Raw genomic sequence first — 26,672 nt, 5'->3', positions numbered from 1 at the left:
GTTGAACCAAAAATAATATCATCAACATAAATTTGAATAATTAAAATGTCTTCTTTGGTTGTTTTTCTAAAGAGTGTGCAGTCAACCTTTCCTTTCTCAAAACCCTTTTCAAGAAGAAAATTATTGAGTCTATCATACCAAGCTCTTGGAGCTTGTTTCAGACCATACAGTGATTTCTTTAGTTTAAAAACATGTTCTGGGTTTGAGACATCTTCAAAACCAGGAGGTTGCTTAACATACACTTCTTCAGAAATGAAACCATTTAAGAAGGCACTCTTAACATCCATCTGATATAAGGTTATTCCATGATTAACAGCATAGGATAGAAGTAACCTGATTGCTTCAAGTCTAGCAACTGGTGCAAAGGTTTCAGTATAGTCAATCCCCTCTTGTTGACTATAACCTTGTGCAACCAATCTAGCCTTGTTTCTTACCACTTCACCTTGTTCATTCAGCTTGTTTCTGAATACCCATTTTGTTCCAATAATGTTCTTGTGTGAAGGCTTAGGCACTAGAGTCCACACATCATTCCTTTGAAATTGATTCAGCTCTTCTTGCATTGCTACAATCCAAGCATCATCCTTCAGAGCTTCATCAATCTTTGAAGGTTCCATCATTGAGATAAGACCAACTAATGATTCCTCATTTCTCAGTTGAGATCTTGTCTTCCTTGGACTATCCTTGTTGCCTAATATCAGTTCCTCTGGATGTGATGATTTGTATTTGAAAGTATTTCTTGGGGGCTCATCATCTTCAGACTCATCAACATCAGGTTCAGCAGATGCTTCAGTACTTGGTTGTTCAGAGTCTGTAGGAACTATTGTGTTCAGAGGTTCTTCAGAGAATGGATGTTCTGAGTAGTTTGGAATATCTGAATATTGATCCTCTGATACCTGAAATCTAGACAAACCTTCCACAAGCTCTGACACTTGGTCAGGCTCTTTGTCATCAAATTTGACATGCATACTTTCTTCCACAGTATGTGTTTCAGAAATATACAGTCTGTATGCTTTTGAGCGTTCAGAGTATCCTATAAAGATACCCTTATAACCTCTAGCATCAAATTTCTTTAGATGGACTTTATTGTTTAAGATATAACATGTACATCCAAACTGATGAAAATAAGAAATATCAGGTTTTCTTCCTTTGAACAATTCATAAGCAGTTTTGTTCAACTTAGATCTGATATAGATTCTATTTTGAACATAACATGCTGTGTTTACAGCTTCTGCCCATAAAAACTTTGCTACATTTGTTTCATGCATCATGGTTCTGGCCATTTCTTGCAGAGTTCTATTCTTCCTTTCTACAACCCCATTTTGTTGAGGAGTTCTAGGAGAAGAGAATTCATGCAAAATGCCATATTTTTCACAAAAGTTTTCAAAAGGTTCATTTTCAAATTCTCCACCATGATCACTTCTAACTTTTAAAATAGTGTAGCCTTTTTCATTTTGAATTTGTTTGCAGAAGATGCTAAACTCATCATAAGCTTCATCTTTTGTTCTTAGGAATTTTACCCAAGTCCATCTACTGTAATCATCAACAATTACTAATCCATACTTCTTTCCATTGATTGAAGCAGTGTTAACTGGCCCAAAAAGATCAATGTGAAGAAGTTCCAATGGTCTTGAGGTAGAGACAATGTTCTTAGGTTTAAAAGATGACTTTGTAATCTTTCCTTTTTGACATGAACCACAAAGTGTGTTTGAGTGATATTTAATTTTAGGTAAACCTCTGACAAGGTCAAGCTTACTAAGCTTAGAGATTAACCTCCAGTTAGCATGGCCTAACCTCTTATGCCAGATCCATTTTTCTTCACTCAAGGTCAAAAGACACATCACTTTTTGTTCATTCAAATCAGAAAGATTAATTTTATAAACATTGTTCTTTCTCAGACCTTTGAATATCATGGTGTTATCAGATTGTTTAGACACAGTACATGATTCCTTATTAAAGACAACTACATAACCATTGTCGCAAAATTGACTTATGCTCAATAGATTATGTTTAAGTCCATCAACTAACCAAACATCATTAATAGATAGGGAGGAATTACCTACTGTACCTGTACCTATTATCTTTCCTTTCTGATTTCCTCCAAAACCAACAGAACCTCCTTCTTTCATAGTCAGCTTAGAAAATAGTTGTTTATCACCAGTCATGTGCCTTGAACACCCACTATCCAGATACCATGAATGATTCATGATACTTCTTTGAGTGACAGGCTGTATGAGAAACAACTTTAATCACTACGGTGGAACTCTTTATCACAGTTAATGATAAGGTCATCCCAATGTTCTTCCTCTTCATTGTCCAAGTTCTGATTGTTAACTTGAGAACTTGTCACCCATGTGTCTAGGACATAAGCCCTTCTTCCTTTGCATAGGACTTGTTTCCATGCTTTAGGTAAGACATATCCTTTCCTAGTTGGTAAATCTGAATGGTACATAATTTCAGCTTTTGGTACCCATCTTCTGGGTCCACGCTTGTTAGTCCACAAATGCTTATTATGTTGTCTAGTGTTGAAGAAAGACCTTGGTTTGGAATAATAACCTTTTTGAAATCTTTTCTTTGTTTGAAATCTGTTATTGTTCCAAGATTTGGATTGTTTATGATTCCAGGGTTTGTATCTATTATCAATCCCATTTTCTGATTGATTATATCTACTGACTCTAGAATCATAAATAATCTGAGTCTTGTACTTCATCTGAGATTTAGAATTTTTCTTTTTAAAAACTTCTGATGTTTTAGGTTGACTAGCTTCAGGTACTGAAGTTCCTTTGAATCCAGAATTTGAAGTCTCAGATGTTGAAGCTTTCAGAACTTCTGAACTAATGTTCTCAGGTTCTGAACAACTTCTATCTTCTGAACTTTTCTTTCCAGATCCTGAGGGACTAGGTTCCTCTGAGCTGTCAGCTTCTAAATCATTCAGATCATCATTGTCATTTTCACAAATGCCAGGATTCTTTCCCTCTTCACTTGGTGGAACAACATAATAAACCCAAGATTTTCCAACCTTTTTGGCAAAGGTCTTCAGCTTTGAATATGTTCTACCATATTCATAGCCAAGTCCTTCTCCTCTATGTCTCAAAACATTATAAATTCTATTAGCAGCTTTGCTCTTCCCAAGGTTGAGATGCACAAACTGTTGAAGAGCTATTTCCTGCTCATCAATAGGTTTGTGACAAACAGCACAACCCTTTTCAAAGTCATCTACTCTATTCAGAGTTTCTTGATATAGACCTTGAAAATGTTCTGCTTGCTCAGTCAGAGTGTTAAGCTTTTCTTGTAAAACTTTTTGTTTACTTAACACTCTGAGATGTTTCTCAATGACCTTGTTAAGTGCAGTTATAAGTTGAGATTTAGAGCAGTCAGAAAATACCTCATCAGTTACTTCTGAGTCTGATTCTGATTCATCGTCTGAGTCTACATCTGAGTCAGCTGAAGCCATCAGGGCTAGATTTGCCTCTTCTTCTTCCTCAACTTCTTCCTCAGATGATAGCTCTTCAAAAGTAGCCATCAGACTCTTTTTCAATTTGCTCTTGAATTGTTGCTTCTTTGAGCTGTATCTTTTGCTTTTGTCTTTAGCAGACATTTCTGGACAGTCAGCAATAAAGTGTCCTGGCTTCTTACAGTTGAAGCAGTTCTTCTGATCATCCTTTTTGCTGACAAAATTTCTGGAGCTGTTACCTCTGAAATTTCTTTTGTTAAATCTGTTCCATTGCTGAAACTTGGTGAATAAAGCAAACTCATCCTCATTCATCTCATCCTCTTGACCATCAGCAGAAGATTCTTCTTCAATATCAAGAAGCTGAGTCTTAGGAGCCTTAGAAGTAATCCTAGTTGACTGTAAAGCCACTGACTTGGACTTCTTCTTAGTTTCTGAGTCAGCATCCAGAACCATCTCATGGCTTCTGAGATTGCTTATCAGAGCTTCAAGACTCAGAGTCTTGAGATTTTGAGCTTCCTCTATTGCAGTGACCTTAGGTCTCCAAGCAATAGGAAGACTTCTCAGAATCTTCTGAACATGGTCATAGGTTGAATAACTTCTCTTAAGAGCTTTAAGACCAGATACAAGGATTTGAAACCTTGTAAACATAGTCTCAATGTTTTCATCTTGTTGCATAGTGAAAAGTTCATATTGTCTTATCAAAAGACTAGCTTTAGCCTCTTGAACCTTTTCATTACCATCATAGGTAGCACACATGGAATCAAAGATAGATTTAGCAGTAGACTTGTTCTCTATTCTGACATAATCCTCATGTCTAATAGCGCCAACAACAATGTCCTTTACTCTATGATGCTTAGTGTAGATTTTTAGGTTAGCTGGTGTGAGTAACTTTCTATGCTCAATGGACAACCTTCCATGTTCATTTAAGTTTTCAAAAGTTACTCCCAACTCAACCAAATCCCACAACTCATGATCAATAGCAGTAATATTGCTATACAGTCTCTCTTTCCACCACTCAAATAATGAAGCATCACCATTGAATATAGGGGCTTTTCTGTTACCACTATGTTCATGTGATTCATTACTTAAGTAGTCAAAACCAAAAGCATTTCTAGGACCACCACCAGCACCACTGGCCTCACCTTCACCAGTAGTTCTAGTACTACTATCATCTCCTCCAGACATAGTGTTCTCACAAGATCTTTACTGTCTCACTGTTAAGTGAAAGTAACAGACCAGGCGCTCTGATGCCAATTGAAGGTGTGAAAACACAAGAAGGGGGGGGGGTTGAATTGTGTTTTAGCTAAGTTAAAACTTTTTCAAGTTCTTAACTCAACTACGTTAGCAGCGGATAAATAACACAAGTAATAACAAGAGAGAGAGAGAGATCACACAAGCAATTTATACTGGTTCCTCTCACAAAACGAGAGTAGTCCAGTCCCCTTGCACTTCCAAGGGAGTTCACTATAATCACACAAGATTACACCTGCTCAAGCACACAAGCAAGAGACTTCTCAACAATGCTCAAGCACACAAGCTTAAGACTTCACACTTAAGCACACAAGCTTAAGTTTCACACTTAAGCACACAAGCTTAAGTTTCCTCAAGAAAATAGTAAAGTATATAAAAATATACAAATGCTCTTAGATGAACCTAAAGAAAGCAAATACAAATAGTACAGAGTATTTGGCTAAAGTGCAAAAAAAACACTTGACAGAGGTTCAGAGCTTGTATATCACAGAGTTCAGAGTTTGTTCAGCGCACGTTCAAATCTTGATAATTGTGTTTTTGTTGTAGCTGATTCTTCTAGTATATATACCACTAGAAAAGAGTCGTTGCAAAAAGAACCGTTGGAGTTGATAATCTTTTGTCTTCAAGCAGTCTGTCTTGATGCAGTTGGTTGTATCCAAAACTAAGAAAGAGTTTCAGTTACTTTGACTACTGCAGAGTGGACTTTCCTTATTCAGCTAACAAAACTGAAGACCCACGTTCTCAAAAGAAGACAGACAAAACAGAGGTAGCTGAACTGATCAGACTAGAAAGGTCCTTTTCTTCATTGGTAGAAGAGTTGACTAGCAAAGGGAATCTTTACAGCTTTCAAAGAGATCTTCAGAGGTTGATGAAGCTTGTAGACAGACAAGAAGTTCTGAAGTCTTCATCCTCTGAATGTTGTATCTTCTGAAGTCCAACATCTTCTGAGCGCTTGTGAACTTCTGAATTCACATCCTCTGAACTTCACTCAGAGCTTATATGATGCATATATCTGCGCACTTAAAATAAATTTTTAGTCCATTCAATTGTTAATTAATACTTTGTTATCATCAAAACCTTTATAGATTTAGGGGCAAACATTTTTAAATCAATTTTGTTCCAACACAGTGCAACGTCACCTACTCTGGGGGATACCAATCCAGGAATGAATCCACTATAATAGCTCTAGTTCAAAGCCCTCGACCAACACCCGGTACTTGACTTATCACCTAGACACTACCCGTGCAATCCTACCTAAGAACCTCTTAGATAATGAGACCCCGTCCCAAATTCCCTCTAACAACACGTACCATGTTGCTGTCAATAATAACGATCAAGATGGAGACACTCTCCTAGAAACTAGACCACACTCTTGCTTAAAAGCTTATGAGTGAATCACACACACTAACTCCGTGCTTCAAAGCTTAGGAGTAGCTTACAATTAACAACCAAAACACAGTCCTAAACTTGCATCAAATTGACACAAGAAAGGCTGACAAAAGACACAAACTCTAAACCCTAAAAACTCACACTTTGTAAAGAACACGGTTTAGAATACATGAGTAGAATAGCTTGAGGCTTCACATATTTATAGTCTTCAACTGTCTTGATGGGCAAGCTAGGTCTTCAGACAAATACAGCTGTAGGAATTGTGGCCAACCCTAAATTATTTCCAGAAATATAATTCATGTTGTACCAAACAAAAAAAAACGCCAAAAATATAATATAATTATATTTTTGTTTTAAATAACATTCCTTCATCCGACTTCAATAAAACTTGCTGAGCAAGGCTCGTTTTGCCCAGACGCACGTGCCTGAATATATAATTGAAGCAAATCTTGACTCAGATTTGAAATAAAAATTCTGCACGAAAACAGAGCTTCAGTATGCTGTACTATAATGCTACAGCATCTCAGTCCAGCATCTGGCTGGTTGGCTTTTGCAAAATGTAGCCAATCAAAACACCAACAATATGTACAAACATAATTTAAAATCATCAAAAAAGTGTTTAGTCTTGTTTTCTAATTAATAACTAAGACTGATAGAGTAATTAGCTAAGTAGTTTTGATATTAGTAAAATGTAGTAAGATATTACTGGTTGTACTTTATTATTATTTAGTTATTGGGTTTTTAGTCCTTTGATCCATTTAAGTTACTACCCACTATGTGGTACTATATATATATGCACTCATTAAGTCACTCAAACAATCAATGAAAAATTCAAAAATGAAGAATTATTTTTTATTGTCTTTTATTTCTTAGAGTAATTTTTAATGTCTTTTACCTAGTTTAGTGTAGAACCCTAGTTTCTTAGGGTGATAGGATTATCTTCCTATCAATTGGTGCTTTCATTCCTTGTATTTCAAAACCTCTCATGGCTTATTTTGATTCTACTCCTCAGTTTTATCAATATCCCATGAACACTAGTGTTGCAGCCGCATCTCCTTTGTATCCCTCTTACATTCCTCCATTTTATTCTACCAACAACCCTCTTACAACTTCATCACCAAGCATCTGTTTTAATCATGGATACACACCACCCTCACTCACACCATCTTCATCTTTCAACTCATATATCTCATCACCCACAACACCACCCAACATCTACTCTTCACCTTCTAACCCATATTATTCTTCTGATCTACATATGCATATAAAAACAAAGAAATAGTAGAAAGTGTTGGAACAAAATTGATTTAAAAATGTTAGCCCCTAAATCTATAAAGGTTTTGATGATAACAAAGTATTAATAAACAATTGGAAGGACTAAAAATTTATTTTAAGTGCGCAGATATAAGCATCAGATAAGCTCTGAGTGAAGCTCAGAGGATGTGAATTCAGAAGTTCACAAAGCGCTCAGAAGATGTTGGACTTCAGAAGTTACAACCTTCAGATGATGAAGTCTTCAGAACTTCTTGAGTGACTAAAGCCTCATCAACCTCTGAAGATCTTTTTGATATCTGTGAAGATTCCCTTTGCAAGTCAACTCTTCTACCAATGAAGAAAAGGACCTTTCAAGCCTGATCAGTTCAGCTACTCTCGTTTTGTCTGTCCTCACTTGAGAACGTGGGTCTTCAGACTTGTTAGCTGAATAAGGAAAGTCTACTCTGCAGTAGTCAAAGTATCTGAAACTCTTACTCAGTTTAGATACAAACAAACTGCATCAAGACAGACTGCTTGAAGACAAAAGATTATCAACTCCAACGGTTCTTTTTGCAACGACTCTTTTCTGGTGGTATATATACTAGAAGGATCAATTGCATTAATACAACAATTATTAAGGATTGAATGTAACACCCAACCCCTTAACGCGTATTTATTAAATATAAATAAATAAAACACTTAAGAAAATCTAGGCGTCACATGTTAATAATACAAACCACGGCATAATTAAAAATCATGCTAGCACAGCGGAATTAAAAGCGAATAATTATCATAATGTATATCATACAATGATCATAATTGTTCACACAATATCCCTAGGCTCTAGGCCATATCAACAAAGGATATTATGTTTACAATTCAAAAGATAGGAATAGCAAAGTTAAATATGCCATCACGGGCTTAATACAATTCAAACGAATAACCCGACCCGGTAAGACCTAATCAGAGCAATTCTATACAACCCATCAAAAAGATATATAACATATATCTAAGGAGTAGTCTACGCTAACTCCTCACCAAAAAGCGCACTACACGAGCACGAGCAGCCTCTAACTCTGATCGAGATCCTCAACCTGAGAACCTGAACCCCCAACGGTCCAGCACATAACACAAAACATGAGAGTTAGATCACTTAATCAAAATACAAGTGTAAGTAAATCGATACTTAAACACTACTTCAATACCATAAGCATGCCTCACAATTATACCTATACATATACATATATATACACATCTATAATCCAATTAGCAGTTCTCAAAATACATAATCGAATACCAACTATCAAGTATCAGTTATCAAATATCACAAGTAGTCAAACATGTGTCACATATCACTTATCAAGTAATGCACACATATAACCTAATGCAACTCTAATGCTCCAACTTCATGAATGTCAATCCTAGACATTACTAATGCATGTGGTACCATCTTCTTTATTAGAGTATCTCACCTCTAATATCCTTCTTTAACGGATAAATATAATCCGATATACTTCTTTATTGGAATATCCAATATCCTATTTAATTCATGAATGCATGTTTATGTTTCATGAATCCACTCACAATTAATAGCATTAAGCTTCTTCCTTTACAATGTGGAATAATATCCAACATTCTTCATTATTAGAATAAACAATTATCCTAATATTCTTCATTAATCACTTCCTTTATCATATCTCATCATCATACAATTAATCATAGCTAAAAGCACCTAATCGTATGTTAGAATATCACAATTACATGTTATAAGTGCATAATTCCACTAACAAAACATCAGCAAAATAATCCTGTCACAGAGCTGTTCGCTATAGCGAACAGGTAGCGAATAGGTAGCGAACAGGTAGCGAACAGGTAGCGAACGCAAACAGACACAAAACCTCAACTGGCGAGCATCTGGCGAGCATCTGGCGAACACGTTCGCTGTAGCGAGCAGCTGGCGAACACATTCGCTGTAGCGAGCAGGTAGCGAACGCAAACAGACACAAAACCTCAACTGGCGAGCAGTTGGCGAGCATCTGGCGAACACGTTCGCTGTAGCGAACAGGTAGCGAACCACACCAGAAGAACATCTGTTCTTGAGTTTTCAGAAAATGATTTTTCACTCAAAATCACCCAAAATCCCATTTTTCATGTTATAAACCCCAAATATGTTTTCATGTATATAACACATATATAAGCACAAAAGGACGGATTGATTCTCCGATCCACATCATTAACATCGAAAAAGCAAGGATTTAACATTTATGAGTCTAAAAGCTCAAGAACACATATAATCACTCAAACATACAAATTCTCATTATTTAACCCATGATTTCGCTCACACTACATGGTAGAAGTATATTGAACATGTTATTAACATTGGGTTTCACTTTCTCGAAGATTAACTCTCCCAAACCAAAACGAAAATGGGGTGGAGGAAGTTCGGGTGAGGAGAAATCGACATTCTCCCCTTCCTCGGATCACCCACGATTAAGGAAACTACTCTCATACCTGGATTCGAAGAAAACTCGACGAAGATCTTGAATCTCTAGCTTTTCTTCTTGCCCTAGCTCTCAACTCTTCTCTTCAACTCTAAACACAAGAACTATGAGAAAAATTAATTTCTCTCCCTTGCTTCATGGCCATAAGGGCGCCACACACACACCTCACAAGGCCCATTGGGCCTCAAGCCCATTGGCTTGGCCCAATAACACGATAACTCTCACTATCGCTTAATAACTAAAGTACTCGGTAAATAACTAAAGTTATTAACTTATTTAAAATGCCACGTTAAATAAAATATTTTAACACATAAAAATAATAATTTGAAAATTGGGTCGTTACAACTCTACCCTCCTTAAAGAATTTTCGCCCTCGAAAATTACCTGAGAATAACTCCGGATACGAGCTCCTCATCTTACTCTCCAATTCCCAAGTTGCATTCTCACCAGCGGGTCCTCCCCATACCACCTTCACCGAGGCGATATCTTTGTTCCTCAACCTCTTCACTTCTCTACCTTCAATCCTCAAAGGCACAGTCTCGACCGTTAAGTCATCCCTCACTTGAACATCATCTGACTCAATCACATGTGACGGGTCTCTAACATACTTCCTCAATTGTGACACGTGAAACACATCATGCAAATTCGCCAATGATGGCGGTAAAGCAATCCTATACGCCACTTTCCCCACTCTTTTCAAAATCTGATAAGGACCAATAAACTTCGACGTCAACTTCCTTGACTTCAAAGCACGTCCAATTCCGGTAGTCGATGTAACTCTTAAGAAAACATGATCACCTTCTTGAAATTCAATGTCTTTCCTCCTCTTGTCATGATAACTCTTTTGACGACTCTGAGACGCTTTCATCTTCTCTCGAATCATTCTAATCTTTTCCGTAGTCTCTTGCACAATCTCCGGACCAAGAATCACACTCTCTCCGGATTCAAACCAACAAAGCGGTGTTCTACACCTCCTTCCATACAAAGCCTCAAAAGGTGCCATTCCAATACTCGAATGAAAACTATTGTTGTACGTGAACTCGATCAACGGTAAACACGAATCCCAACTTACTCCTTGCTCCAAAACACAAGCTCTCAACAAATCTTCCAAAGATTGTATCGTCCTTTCCGATTGGCCATCCGTTTGAGGATGATAAGCCGAAATCAACCTCAACTTAGTCCCTAAAGCCTCTTGTAAACTTTCCCAAAATCTCGAAGTAAACCTCGGATCTCGATCCGAAACAATACTCGACGGAATACCATGCAACTTCACAATTTGCTCCACATAAATCTCGGCCAACTTAGGCACCAAGGTACCTTTCTTAATAGCAATAAAATGCGCACACTTCGTCAAACGGTCTACTACCACCCAAATCACTTCATAACCTTTAGTAGTCTTGGGTAAACCTCCTACAAAATCCATCGCAATACTATCCCACTTCCATTCTGGGATAAACAAAGGTTGCAATAAACCAGACGGTTTCTGATGTTCAATCTTCGACTTCTGACAAACTAGGCAAGCATAAACAAACTCAGAAATTTGCCTCTTCATTCCTGGCCACCAAAATAACTTCTTCAAATCTTGATACATCTTGGTTACCCCAGGATGAATACTCATTCCACTCCTATGACCTTCTTCCAAAATCATCTTCTTCATCTCGGGCACATCGGGCACGCACACTCTTCCATGAAATCTCACAACTCCGTTCTCGTCAACTTTGAAATTAGCTTCTTTTCCTTCCTCAACCACTATTGCCAACTTCTCCATTAACTTCTTATCCGTCTTTTGACATTCTTTGATATTCTCTAGAAAAAGATTCGTCAACTTCAACATTCCCAACTTCACACTCTTAGGAGTCACTTCACACACTAGACTCAAATCTCGGAATTCTTCAATCAACTCTAACTCTTTCACCATTAGTGATGACATGTGCAACGATTTCCTACTCAACGCATCGGCCACCACATTAGCCTTTCCGGGGTGATAACTCAAATCAAAGTCATAATCCTTCAAAAATTCGAGCCATCTTCTTTGTCTCATATTCAACTCCTTCTGATCGAATAGATACTTCAAACTCTTGTGATCACTAAAGACTTCAAACTTCGATCCATACAAGTAATGCCTCCATACCTTCAATGAAAACACAACTGCGGCTAACTCAAGATCGTGTGTCGGATAATTCCTCTCGTGAACCTTCAGTTGTCTCGACGCATACGCTACCACTTGACCTTTTTGCATAAGCACACCTCCTAGTCCCATCTTCGAAGCATCACAATACACGACGAAAGATTCCTTAGCATCCGGTAAAATCAACACAGGCGCGGTAGTCAACCTCTTCTTAAGCTCTTGAAAACTTTCTTCACACTTCACATCCCAAACAAACGCTTGATCCTTCCGAGTCAACTGCGTTAATGGCAAAGCCAACTTCGAAAATCCTTCAATGAACCTCCTATAATAACCAGCCAATCCAAGAAAACTTCTTATCTCAGAAACAGACTCCGGCGTTCCCCATTGCAATACGACATCAACTTTCGCTGGGTCAACCGTTATTCCTCCACTTGAAATCACATGACCAAGAAAACTTACTTCTTTCAACCAAAACTCACACTTCGACAACTTGGCATACAACTTCTTCTCCTTCAAAACTTGTAAAACAATCCGCAAATGCTCCTTATGTTCCTCTTCGGACTTTGAGTAAACCAAAATATCATCGATGAATACCACTACAAACTTATCCAAGAATGAATGAAAAATCCTATTCATGTACTCCATAAAAACACCAGGTGCATTGGTCACACCGAAAGGCATCACCGAATACTCGTAATGACCATACCTCGTCCTAAAAGCAGTCTTTGGTATATCTTCCGTTTTCACTCTAATCTGATGGTATCCAGATCTCAGATCAATCTTACTAAACACGCAAGCTCCAACCAATTGATCCATCAAATCATCTATCCTCGGAAGTGGATACTTATTCTTGATCGTCACTTTGTTCAACTGACGGTAGTCGATACACAACCGCATACTCCCTTCTTTCTTCTTAACCAACAACACAGGTGCACCCCACGGCGATACACTAGGTCGAATAAACTTCTTCTCAAGTAGTTCCTCTAGTTGTTTCTTCAACTCATTCAACTCTGACGCTGACATTCGATACGGCGCCATAGATATCGGACTGGTACCAGGTACCAAATCAATCGTAAACTCTACTTCTCTTTTCGGCGGTACATCTGACACGTCTTCCGGAAATACATCGGGAAATTCACAAACAACCGGTAACCCTTCCACCTTAACTTCACCTTCCATCTTCAAGGATGCAAACAACGCATACACCTCTACAGGTTCCTTCAACGACTCTACTACTTCCTTCTTACTCATCAAATGCAAACTCTCCTCCGGTTTAGGAAATACAACGGTCTTCTCACAACAATTGATATGGACTCGATTAAATATCAACCAGTTCATACCAAAGATAACATCTATTCCACTAAGTTGGATACACACTAGGTCCATTCCAAAGTGTCTACCAAACACGGTTACGGGACAGTCACGACATACAAGACGGGTAGTTACAGAACCATTAGCAGGAGTTTCTATTTCCATACGACCAGACATTTCAGACACAGGTATACTAAGACGCTTCATGCAATCAACGGATATAAAAGAATGTGTAGCTCCCGTATCAATAATCGCAATTAAAGGAGTGTTATAGATGAAACACGTACCTCTAATGAGATTATCCCCCTGATCCGCATCATCTCCACTCAAAGCAAACACCTTTCCCATAGTCTTCTTCGGCTTCTTGCACATAGGACTCTTGTGACCCTCTTCACCACAATTGAAGCAAGTCACCTTCACTTGACACACATCCGACTTGTGTCCTAGCCTCCCACAATTGAAACACTTGTCCACTTTCTTTGGGCACTCATAAGACTTATGACCCAACTCACCACACTTGTAGCATTGTCCACCACCTCTCTTCTTTCCACCACTAGTCTCAACAACCTTCTTCCCCTTGTCACCATAAGGCTTCCCACGGTCTTGACCTTTTCCTCTCTTGTCACTCATGGCCTTGTAGTAATTAGTCTTGGCCTTTCCATCATCATCACAGATACGGCACTTATCCACCAAAGTTGCAAAGTCTCGGATTTGAGAAAATCCGATAAGATGCTTGATGTCCGGGCGCAACCCACTTTCAAACTTGACACACTTGTCATTCTCAGCTTCCACGGTGTTGTAGTGTGGACTAAACGCACACAACTCCTCAAACTTCACGGAATACTCCGCTACAGACATGTTCCCTTGCTTGAGCTCCATGAACTCCACCACTTTCTTGTTCCTAATATCAGCCGGAAAGTACTTCCTCAAGAACTCTCCCTTGAACATCTCCCAAGTGATTACCACACCACCAACTCCCATCCTTAGCTTAGCATTCTTCCACCACTTGTTAGCTTCTTCACGAAGTACATAAGTACCCAAGGTCAACTTACTCTCCTCGGTACACCTCATAGCCTCAAAAACGATCTCTACTTCCTCTATCCACTTAACAGCAGCCTCCGGAGCATAGCCTCCAATGAAAAGCTTCAGATTATGCTTCATAAACCTCTCTAACCTCATCTCATCTTCCCTCCCGGGTTGATGATCTCTAGCCACGATGTTGGTCAAAGTAGCTATCGCATCTGTCATCTGATTGTTAGCCCTAGCCGCCATGATCCTGAACAACCAACCAATCCAAGAACAAACTTAGAAAGGTAATATCAACAGTGTTATCTCTACACAAGTTGAATATATGGGCAACTATTCCTAATTGGTTCCACATGAACCGACCTTGCTCTGATACCACTATTGTAACACCCAACCCCTTAACGCGTATTTATTAAATATAAATAAATAAAACACTTAAGAAAATCTAGGCGTCACATGTTAATAATACAAACCACGGCATAATTAAAAATCATGCTAGCACAGCGGAATTAAAAGCGAATAATTATCATAATGTATATCATACAATGATCATAATTGTTCACACAATATCCCTAGGCTCTAGGCCATATCAACAAAGGATATTATGTTTACAATTCAAAAGATAGGAATAGCAAAGTTAAATATGCCATCACGGGCTTAATACAATTCAAACGAATAACCCGACCCGGTAAGACCTAATCAGAGCAATTCTATACAACCCATCAAAAAGATATATAACATATATCTAAGGAGTAGTCTACGCTAACTCCTCACCAAAAAGCGCACTACACGAGCACGAGCAGCCTCTAACTCTGATCGGGATCCTCAACCTGAGAACCTGAACCCCCAACGGTCCAGCACATAACACAAAACATGAGAGTTAGATCACTTAATCAAAATACAAGTGTAAGTAAATCGATACTTAAACACTACTTCAATACCATAAGCATGCCTCACAATTATACCTATACATATACATATATATACACATCTATAATCCAATTAGCAGTTCTCAAAATACATAATCGAATACCAACTATCAAGTATCAGTTATCAAATATCACAAGTAGTCAAACATGTGTCACATATCACTTATCAAGTAATGCACACATATAACCTAATGCAACTCTAATGCTCCAACTTCATGAATGTCAATCCTAGACATTACTAATGCATGTGGTACCATCTTCTTTATTAGAGTATCTCACCTCTAATATCCTTCTTTATCGGATAAATATAATCCGATATACTTCTTTATTGGAATATCCAATATCCTATTTAATTCATGAATGCATGTTTATGTTTCATGAATCCACTCACAATTAATAGCATTAAGCTTCTTCCTTTACAATGTGGAATAATATCCAACATTCTTCATTATTAGAATAAACAATTATCCTAATATTCTTCATTAATCACTTCCTTTATCATATCTCATCATCATACAATTAATCATAGCTAAAAGCACCTAATCGTATGTTAGAATATCACAATTACATGTTATAAGTGCATAATTCCACTAACAAAACATCAGCAAAATAATCCTGTCACAGAGCTGTTCGCTATAGCGAACAGGTAGCGAATAGGTAGCGAACAGGTAGCGAACAGGTAGCGAACGCAAACAGACACAAAACCTCAACTGGCGAGCATCTGGCGAACACGTTCGCTGTAGCGAGCAGCTGGCGAACACATTCGCTGTAGCGAGCAGGTAGCGAACGCAAACAGACACAAAACCTCAACTGGCGAGCAGTTGGCGAGCATCTGGCGAACACGTTCGCTGTAGCGAACAGGTAGCGAACCACACCAGAAGAACATCTGTTCTTGAGTTTTCAGAAAATGATTTTTCACTCAAAATCACCCAAAATCCCATTTTTCATGTTATAAACCCCAAATATGTTTGTTTTCATGTATATAACACATATATAAGCACAAAAGGACGGATTGATTCTCCGATCCACATCATTAACATCGAAAAAGCAAGGATTTAACATTTATGAGTCTAAAAGCTCAAGAACACATATAATCACTCAAACATACAAATTCTCATTATTTAACCCATGATTTCGCTCACACTACATGGTAGAAGTATATTGAACATGTTATTAACATTGGGTTTCACTTTCTCGAAGATTAACTCTCCCAAACCAAAACGAAAATGGGGTGGAGGAAGTTCGGGTGAGGAGAAATCGACATTCTCCCCTTCCTCGGATCACCCACGATTAAGGAAACTACTCTCATACCTGGATTCGAAGAAAACTCGACGAAGATCTTGAATCTCTAGCTTTTCTTCTTGCCCTAGCTCTCAACTCTTCTCTTCAACTCTAAACACAAGAACTATGAGAAAAATGAATTTCTCTCCCTTGCTTCATGGCCATAAGGGCGCCACACACACACCTCACAAGGCCCATTGGGCCTCAAGCCCATTGGCTTGGCCCAATAACACGATAACTCTCACTATCGCTTAATAACTAAAGTACTCGGTAAATAACTAAAGTTATTAACTTATTTAAAATGCCACGTTAAATAAAATATTTTAACACATAAAAATAATAATTTGAAAATTGGGTCGTTACATTGAACGTGCGCTGAACAAACTCTAAATTCTGTGTATACAAGCTCTGAACCTCTTATCAAGTGTTTTTGCACTTTAGTCAAATACTCTGTACTCTTTGTATTTGCTCTCTTTAGGTTCTTCTAAGAGCATCTGTATACTTTCATATACTTTACTATTACTTGAGGAAACTTAAGCTTGTGTGCTTAAGTGTGAAGTCTTAAGCTTGTGTGCTTGAGCATTGTTGTGAAGTCTCTTGCTTGTGTGCTTGAGCAGGTGTAATCTTGTGTGATTATAGTGAAATCCCTTGGAAGTGCAAGGGGACTGGACTACTCTCGTTTTGTGAGAGGAACCAGTATAAATTGCCTGTGTACTTTCTCTCTCTATCTTGTTACTATTTGTGTTATTTATCCGCCGCTAACTTAGTTGAGTTAAGAACTTGAAAAAGTTTTAACTTAGCTAAAACACAATTCAACCCCCCCCCCTTCTTGTGTTTTCACACCTTCAATTGGTATCTAGAGCTCTGGTCTGTTACTTTCACTTAACAGTGAGACAGTAAAGATCTTGTGAGAACACTATGTCTGGAGGAGACGATAGTAGTACTAGAACTACCGGTGAAGCCGGTGAGGCCAGTGGTGCTGGTGGTGGTCCTAGAAATGCTTTTGGTTTTGACTACTTAAGTAATGAATCACATGAACATAGTGGCAATAGGAAAGCCCCTATATTCAATGGTGATGCATCATTATTTGAGTGGTGGAAGGAAAGACTGTATAGCAATATTACTGCTATTGATCATGAGTTGTGGGATTTGGTTGAGCTGGGAGTAACTTTTGAAAACTTAAATGAACATGGAAGATTGTCCATTGAGCATAGAAAGTTACTCACACCAGCTAACTTAAAAACCTACACTAAGCATCATAGAGTAAAGGACATTGTTGTTGGTGCTATTAGACATGAGGATTATGTCAGAATAGAGAACAAGTCTACTGCTAAATCTATCTTTGACTCTATGTGTGCTACCTATGATGGTAATGAAAAGGTTCAAGAGGCTAAGGCTAGTCTCTTGATAAGGCAATATGAACTATTCACTATGCAACAAGATGAAAACATTGAGACTATGTTTACAAGGTTTCAAATCCTTGTATCTGGTCTTAAAGCTCTTAAGAGGAGTTATTCCACCTATGATCATGTTCAGAAGATTCTGAGAAGTCTTCCTATTGCTTGGAGACCTAAGGTCACTGCAATAGAAGAAGCTCAAAATCTCAAGACTCTGAGTCTTGAGGCTCTGATAAGCAATCTCAGAAGCCATGAGATGGTTCTGAATGCTGATTCAGAAGCTAAGAAGAAGTCCAAGTCTGTGGCTTTACAGTCAACTAGGACTCCTTCTAAAGCTCTTAAGACTCAGCTTCTTGACATTGAAGAGGAATCTTCTGCAGATGGTCAAGAGGAGGAAATGGGTGAAGATGAGTTTGCTTTATTCACCAAGTTTCAGCAATGGAACAGATTTAACAAAAGAAATTTCAGAGGTAACAGCTCCAGAAATTTTGTCAGCAAAAAGGATGATCAGAAGAACTGCTTCAACTGTAAGAAGCCAGGACACTTTATTGCTGATTGTCCAGAAATGTCTGCTAAAGACAAAAGCAAAAGATACAGCTCAAAGAAGCAACAATTCAAGAGCAAATTGAAAAAGAGTCTGATGGCTACTTTTGAAGAGCTATCATCTGAGGAAGAAGTTGAGGAAGAAGAAGAGGCAAATCTAGCCCTGATGGCTTCAACTGACTCAGATGCAGACTCAGAAGATGAATCAGAATCAGATTCAGAAGTAACTGATGAGGTATTTTCTGACTGCTCTAAATCTCAACTTATAACTGCACTTAACAAGGTCATTGAGAAACATCTCAGAGTGTTAAGTAAACAAAAAGTTTTACAAGAAAAGCTTAACACTCTGACTGAACAAGCAGAACATTTTCAAGGTCTATATCAAGAAACTCTGAATAGAGTAAATGACTTTGAAAAGGGTTGTGTTGTTTGTCACAAACCTATTGATGAGCAGGAAATAGCTCTTCAACAGTTTGTGCATCTCAACCTTGGGAAGAGCAAAGCTGCTAATAGAATTTATAATGTTTTGAGACATAGAGGAGAAGGACTTGGCTATGAATATGGTAGAACATATTCAAAGCTGAAGACCTTTGCCAAAAAGGTTGGAAAATCTTGGGTTTATTATGTTGTTCCACCAAGTGAAGAGGGAAAGAATCCTGGTATTGTTGAAAATGACAATGATGATCTGAGTGATTTAGAAGCTGACAGCTCAGAGGAACCAAGTGCCTCAGGATCTGGAAAGAAAAGTTCAGAAGATAGAAGTTGTTCAGAACCTGAGAACATTAGTTCAGATGTTCTGAAAGCTTCAACATCTGAGACTTCAAATTCTGGATCCAAAGGAACTTCAGTACCTGAAGCTAGTCAATCTAAAAGATCAGAAGTTTTTAAAAGAAAAAATTCTAAATCTCAGATGAAGTACAGGACTCAAATTATTTATGATTCTAGAGTCAGTAGATATAATCAATCAGAACATGGGATTGATGATAAACACAAACCCTGGAATCATAAACAATCCAAATCCTGGAATAATAACAGATTTCAAAAGAAAAGGTTTCAAAAAGGTTATTATTCCAAACCAAGATCTTTCTCTAACATTAGACAACATAGTAAGCATGTATGGACTAACAAGCGTGGACCCAGAAGATGGGTGCCAAAAGCTGAAATAATGTATCATTCAGATTTACCAACTAGGAAAGGATATGTCCTACCTAGAGTATGGAAACAAGTCCTATGCAAAGGAAGAAGGGCTTATGTCCTAGACAAATGGCTGACAAGTTCTCAAGTTAACAATCAGAACTTGAAAAATGAAGAGGAAGAATACTGGGATGACTTTATCATTAACTGTGATGAAGAGTTCTATCGCAATGATTAAAGTTGTTTCTCATACAGCCTGCCACTCAAAGAAGTATCATGAATCACTCATGGTATCTGGATAGTGGATGTTCAAGGCATATGACTGGTGACAAACAACTATTTTCTAAGCTGACTATGAAAGAAGGAGGATCTGTTGGCTTTGGAGGTAATCAAAAAGGAAAGATAATAGGTACAGGTACAGTAGGTAATTCTTCCCTATCTATTAATGATGTTTGGTTAGTAGATGGACTCAAACATAACTTATTGAGCATAAGTCAATTTTGCGACAATGGTTATGTAGTTGTCTTTAATAAGGAATCATGTACTGTATCTAAACAATCTGATAACTCCATTATATTCAAAGGTCTGAGAAAGAACAATGTTTATAAAATTAATCTTTCTGATTTGAATGAACAAAAAGTGATGTGTCTTTTGACCTTGAGTGAAGAAAAATGGATCTGGCATAAGAGGTTAGGCCATGCTAACTGGAGGTTAATCTCTAAGCTTAGTAAGCTTGACCTTGTCAGAGGTTTACCAAAAATCAAATATCACTCAAACACACTTTGTGGTTCTTGTCAAAAAGGAAAAATTACAAAATCTTCTTTTAAACCTAAAAACATTGTTTCTACCTCAAGACCATTGGAACTTCTTCACATTGATCTTTTTGGGCCAGTTCACACTGCCTCTATCAATGGAAAGAAGTATGGATTAGTAATTGTTGATGATTATAGTAGATGGACTTGGGTAAAATTCTTAAGAACAAAAGATGAAGCTTATGATGAGTTTAGCATCTTCTGCAAACAAATTCAAAATGAAAAAGGCTACACTATTTTAAAAGTTAGAAGTGATCATGGTGGAGAATTTGAAAATGAACCTTTTGAAAACTTTTGTGAAAAATATGGCATTCTGCATGAATTCTCTTCTCCTAGAACACCTCAACAAAATGGGGTTGTTGAAAGGAAGAATAGAACTCTGCAAGAAATGGCCAGAACCATGATGCATGAAACTAATGTAGCAAAATTTTTATGGGCAGAAGCTGTAAACACAGCATGTTATGTTCAAAATAGAATCTATATCAGATCTAAATTGAACAAAACTGCTTATGAATTGTTCAAAGGAAGAAAACCTGACATTTCTTATTTTCATCAGTTTGGATGTACATGTTATATCTTAAACAACAAAGTCCATCTAAAGAAATTTGATGCTAGAGGTTATAAGGGTATCTTTATAGGATATTCTGAACGCTCAAAAGCATACAGACTGTATATTTCTGAAACACACACTGTGGAAGAAACTATGCATGTCAAATTTGATGACAAAGAGCCTGACCAAGTGTCAGAGCTTGTGGAAGGTTTGTCTAGATTTCAGGTATCAGAGGATCAGTATTCAGATATTCCAAACTACTCAGAACATCCATTCTCTGAAGAACCTCTGAACATGACAGCTCCTACAGACTCTGAACAACAAAGATCTGAAGCAACTGCTGAACCTGCTGTTGATGAGTCTGAAGATGATGAACCCCCAAGAAACACTTTCAAATACAAATCATCACATCCAGAGGAACTGATCTTAGGCAACAAGGATAGTCCAAGGAAGACAAGATCTCAACTGAGAAATGAGGAATCGTTAGTTGGTCTTATCTCAATGATGGAACCTTCAAAGATTGATGAAGCTCTGAAAGATGATGCATGGATAGTGGCAATGCAAGAAGAGCTGAATCAATTTCAAAGAAATGATGTATGGACTCTAGTGCCCAAACCTTCACACAAGAACATTATTGGAACAAAATGGGTATTCAGAAACAAGCTGAATGAACAAGGTGAAGTGGTAAGAAACAAGGCTAGATTGGTTGCACAAGGTTATAGTCAGCAAGAAGGGATTGACTATACTGAAACCTTTGCACCAGTTGCTAGACTTGAAGCAATCAGGTTACTTCTATCTTATGCTGTTAATCATGGAATAACCTTGTATCAGATGGATGTTAAAAGTGCTTTCTTAAATGGTTTTATTTCTGAAGAAGTGTATGTTAAGCAACCTCCTGGTTTTGAAGATGTCTCAAACCCAGAACATGTTTTCAAATTGAAGAAATCACTGTATGGTCTGAAACAAGCTCCAAGAGCTTGGTATGATAGACTCAGTAATTTCCTTCTTGAAAAGGGTTTTGAGAAAGGGAAGGTTGACTGCACGCTCTTTAGAAAAACAACCAAAGAAGACATTTTAATCATTCAAATTTATGTTGATGATATTATCTTTGGTTCAACTAATGCTTCCTTGTGCAAGAATTTTTCTAAGATAATGCAGGATGAATTTGAAATGAGCATGATGGGAGAATTGAAATTCTTTCTTGGAATTCAAATTAATCAGAAGAAGGAAGGAACTTATGTTCATCAATCAAAATACACTAAAGAACTTCTGAAGAAATTCAATCTAGATGATTGCAAAATAATGAACACTCCTATGCATTCAACTACCAACATGAGCAAGTCAGATGATGAAGGAAAAGTAGATCAAAAGGTCTACAGAGGTATGATTGGTTCCTTACTCTATCTGACAGCCTCTAGACCAGATATTTTATTCAGTGTATGCTTATGTGCAAGATTCCAGTCAGATCCTAGAGAATCTCATCTTACTGCTGTAAAGAGAATCTTTAGGTATCTGAAAGGAACAACTAATCTTGGACTTCTCTATAAGAAATCCAATGATTATATGCTAAATGGATTCTGTGATGCTGACTATGCTGGAGATAAAATTGAAAGAAAATCCACAAGTGGCAATTGTCAATTTGTTGGTGAAAACCTTATCTCCTGGGCTAGTAAGAGACAAACTACTATAGCTTTGTCTACAGCAGAAGCAGAATACATTTCAGCAGCTAAGTGTTGTACACAACTACTCTGGTTAAAATATCAGTTAGAAGATTATCAGGTAAGCAGTAACAATATTCCTTTATATTGTGATAATACTGCAGCCATTCATTTATCTAAAAATCCTATCCTACACTCTAGAGCCAAACATATTGAAATCAAACACCATTTTATCAGAGATTATGTTCAGAGAGGCATTATAGATATTAAGTTTGTTGATACTGAAAATCAATGGGCTGACATATTTACTAAAGCCTTACATGTTGAAAGATTTGATTTTATAAAGAAACATCTGAACATGTTTTCAATCTCTGAATGAAAATTTTTTTTGGCAATTAAAGTGTAAGAGGTTATGTATATCAAAACTTATGTCTCAGAACATCTGAAACACAAGCTCTGAAGTACTTAACTCTGATAGAGAATTTTAAATATCTCAGAGGCTCTGATCTATTTAAGTGGGAAACGTTTAGTATTCACTGCTGAACAGTTGTCCATTAAAATAGCAGTTACCGAGTAAATTTCTGCACGTGGTCTACGTGTGTCAGGTAGTGGGTGGTTAATGATGATTTTTGGTATTCAACTTTCTGTCAATTAGCGTAACTTCCCAAATTTGCTATTTTCGTGTTAACTGTGTGCATTTAAATAAAACTTACACAATACACTTGCACACTTCTCACTCTCACAACCTACACTTTCACTTTCTCTCTAAACCTTCAACAAACTTTCTTTCTCTCTCATTAGTTCCAAACCCTACCCTAATCTCCAACAATGGCTGGTGCTTCGTCTTCTTCGTCAACAAAGATTCCACCGTTTATGTTCAAAAATCTTCAGATCGTTGGGAACGAGATGGAGTTTCCAGAATCTGAACTCACTTTTCTTTCAGAGAAGATGGTTGATTTCGACGGTCTACAAGCTAATGGGTTTGACATTAAAAAGTACTTTATCACTCAGGGTTGGGATAAGTACTTCGACATGCTTAATGGTCCTATATATCCAGATTTGCTGAAGAAATTCTGGATGAAAGCTAAGGTTTTTGACAAGCATGAAGCTAAGAAGGAAGAACTTGCTGCAATTGAAAGGGATCCTAGTTTGAAAGGAAAAACTAGGAAGGAAATGGGTCTGTTGGAATTCACCGGTATACAGATTAGGTCAAATATCTGTGGGATGAATATGGCATTCTCGCCTATTCACTTCAATGCTTTACTTGGTTTGCCTAACTCTGGGATAGAGTTAGATGCATTTGAGAAGGATACCAGATACAGAGATGATCTTCTGCATCTCATCTGCACTGATTTTTCATTGAAAGGCAAAGTCAAAGGACTGACTGATGAATGCAGAGTTCTTTTCAAGATCATCTTAGCAGCTATCAGTCCAAGGGTTGGTGGGACTGATACAATCTCCTGGACTCATCGTCATCTGCTGTATTTCCTTCTGACAGGAAAGAAGGTGAATCTTGGAGACTACTTTTTTGAAAGGATATGTGAAGCAATCTTCGCTAGCAAATCTCAGAGGAAAACAACTATTGTTTATCCTAGGCTGCTATCAGACCTTCTGTATCAAGGTCATGTTGTTGAGAATCTGAAGAAGTTCCATCCAGAACTTGTGCAGAAGAAGTTCTCGCCTGAAATCCTGCATGCCAGTTTCCTTACCAAGATGCGTCTTATTTCTACAAAGCTGGTTGCACCTCCACAAGAATTATCTGCTCGTCTTGAAGATCGTTTGTATGTGGATGGATATCCAGTTATTTCAGAAGCTGATGCTGAGCACATCATTCAGGACTATTTGGAAGTGCTCAGAGAAGAAGGATTCACTGTTGATAGGAGTATGATTCCTCCTGCTCCTGCAAACATGTATAACCCTACAAGGAGACCTAAGAGAAAGGCTGTTTCTCAAGCTGATCAACCTAAGCCAGATCTCTTGGCTCAGAAGAGGATTAAGGTGGAGCAAGCTGCTGCTGAACAGAGAACCAAGAAGAAACAAGGCTGTTAAAGGTCCTTCCAAAGAGCCTATTGTTGTTGAGGTAGACAGTTCATCTGAAGAAACTGAGTCTGAAGATGCAACTGAATCAGATGAAGAGACTCTTGCTGCCAAACTTCGTAGAAGACAAGTTCCTGTTTCTAAAGGTAAGTCTTCTAAGTTTGTCTTTAATGAAGCTGAAATTGGAATAGGTTATACAAAACCCCTTAGGACTATACTTCCTGAACCCACAATTATTCCAACCTCTGATAACCCTCTTTTTGAATTAGAAAAACATCTTAGCCCAGACCCCCTCAATAATCAAACCTTTACCCATAAATCTTCATCACCTCCTAAACCAAATTCACCTCAACCCCAATCACAAAAAGAAACACCTACCATTCCATTATCTGAACCAGAATCACATATTCCAATCACTGAACAAGCTTCTCCCACAAAACAACCCTCTCCAATTAAATCTCCTGGACCAACATCCACACGCAAATCTCCTGAACCATCTTCTGAACCTCAACCAAACCCAAGTGCTGAACATGCTTCTCCTGAGCGTATTCACACTTGTGCTCCCAAGCCTTCAGAGGCAGAAGTTGTTATTATTAACAACCCTGCTAATGAATCACCAAACTTCTCTACCATTCCTAATCTCTCACCCTCTTCATCTAACCCTTTTGATAATCTATCCACTCAGCTTCATGATGACTTACTTAGGTTAGCTAAGATAAAGGACAGGTTCTTAGTTTGTCCCTCTGATGTGGATTTAGAGGTGTCAAGTCTTAAGGCCAAGGTTTGCAAGGCTTTGGATGCTGTAGGTGAAGACATTAAGGCTGTTATTGGTAAGAGAGATCTGGATGTGATAAGCTTTATGAAGGACAGTTTGGCAAGGGCTGATTTGAAGAGATTGACTTCCTATAGTCATGAGGAATTTGAGCGTGCCAAACTTGAAGCCATTGCTGTTGCTGAACAGCGTTTATCTGCTTTCAAGGTTTGCTGGATTGATTCCAAGCTTTTTCAGAGTCTTGAAGCTCACAGGGTTGAGAAGGAACGTCTAGAAGAAGCTGCTGCTAGAGTTGCCCAGTTGGCCAATGAGCTACATCAAGAGGATGCACCAGAAGAGGATGTACTGGATGTACTGAATCAGGATGATGTCCTGATGATTGATTATCCAGAGGAAGGTGAACCCTCCTCTGATAAAGGCAAGGCACCTTTGGTTGAAGATCAAGCTCCTGTAGTTGTTGATCAGTTGCAGATCTTTCAAGAAGCTCTGAGGGAACAACAAGAAGGTTTGGAAAGGCAAAGGACAGCTCACCTCAACCTGGAATCTAAAGTGGATGGTCTAGTTTCCAACGTGGGGTCTCTGAATGACAAATTTGACCAACTCTTAGCTTTCCTTAAGAAACCCTAGGATTCTTTGCACTTTATGTTTTTTTTTATGTTTTTATCTTCTGAACTTGTTATTCATATTTTCTTTACTTTGTCTGAACAATTCCTTATTTCGGATTTTCACTTCGTTATGTGGTTTGTTATAATTTTGTTGTGCTAATTTTTCTTTGATAAATAAGAACATAAGAACACAAGATGCTTTTAAACGAAAATTTTTTATTAATGATCTAACAATGTTGAGTACATTGGTAAAAAGAAAAAGAAAAAGACAACCTAATCCTAATCAGATGGATAATACTCAGAAGAAATCTCAGATTTCTCCTCAGCATCCTCTGATGAAATTTCTATGGGATCTGGGTTTTGCTCTTCTTCTTCTTCTTGTTCTTCTTCTGGAACATAGCCAGCCAAGAACTCAACATAGTCAGCATCATCTTCATTCTCTTCAGCTTCAGAATCTGATGAGATGATTATTATCTCAGCATCTTGTGGTTTCTTGTCGTCTTCTTTATCTTTCTCATCTTTTTCGCGTTTTTCTTCTTCTTTCTTTCTCCGGAACTCTGCGATGCATGAACTAAACCTTCTCATTCTTCTTGATCTTTCTTGATATACTCGTTTATTCTTGTTTTTATGTGAAGAATGCATG

At 37.8% G+C, this 26,672-nt stretch overlaps 1 protein-coding gene across 1 annotated transcript; it reads right to left on the bottom strand.

The window, feature by feature from the left end:
* Window positions 1–12,913: 12,913 nt before the first annotated feature.
* LOC123899320 lies at window positions 12,914–13,954 on the bottom strand (the record flags this gene model as incomplete). Its single annotated transcript, XM_045950427.1, has 1 exon — window positions 12,914–13,954. A coding segment is annotated over one exon (1,041 nt), but the record flags the coding sequence as incomplete, so codon positions are not given.
* Window positions 13,955–26,672: the final 12,718 nt, after the last annotated feature.

The sequence above is a fragment of the Trifolium pratense genome, linkage group LG7 (assembly GCF_020283565.1).
Source record: "Trifolium pratense cultivar HEN17-A07 linkage group LG7, ARS_RC_1.1, whole genome shotgun sequence".
Classification (NCBI taxonomy): Eukaryota; Viridiplantae; Streptophyta; class Magnoliopsida; order Fabales; family Fabaceae; genus Trifolium; species Trifolium pratense.
The sequence above is the reverse complement of the archived record's forward strand: the minus strand, read 5'-3'. Positions and strand labels throughout refer to the sequence as shown.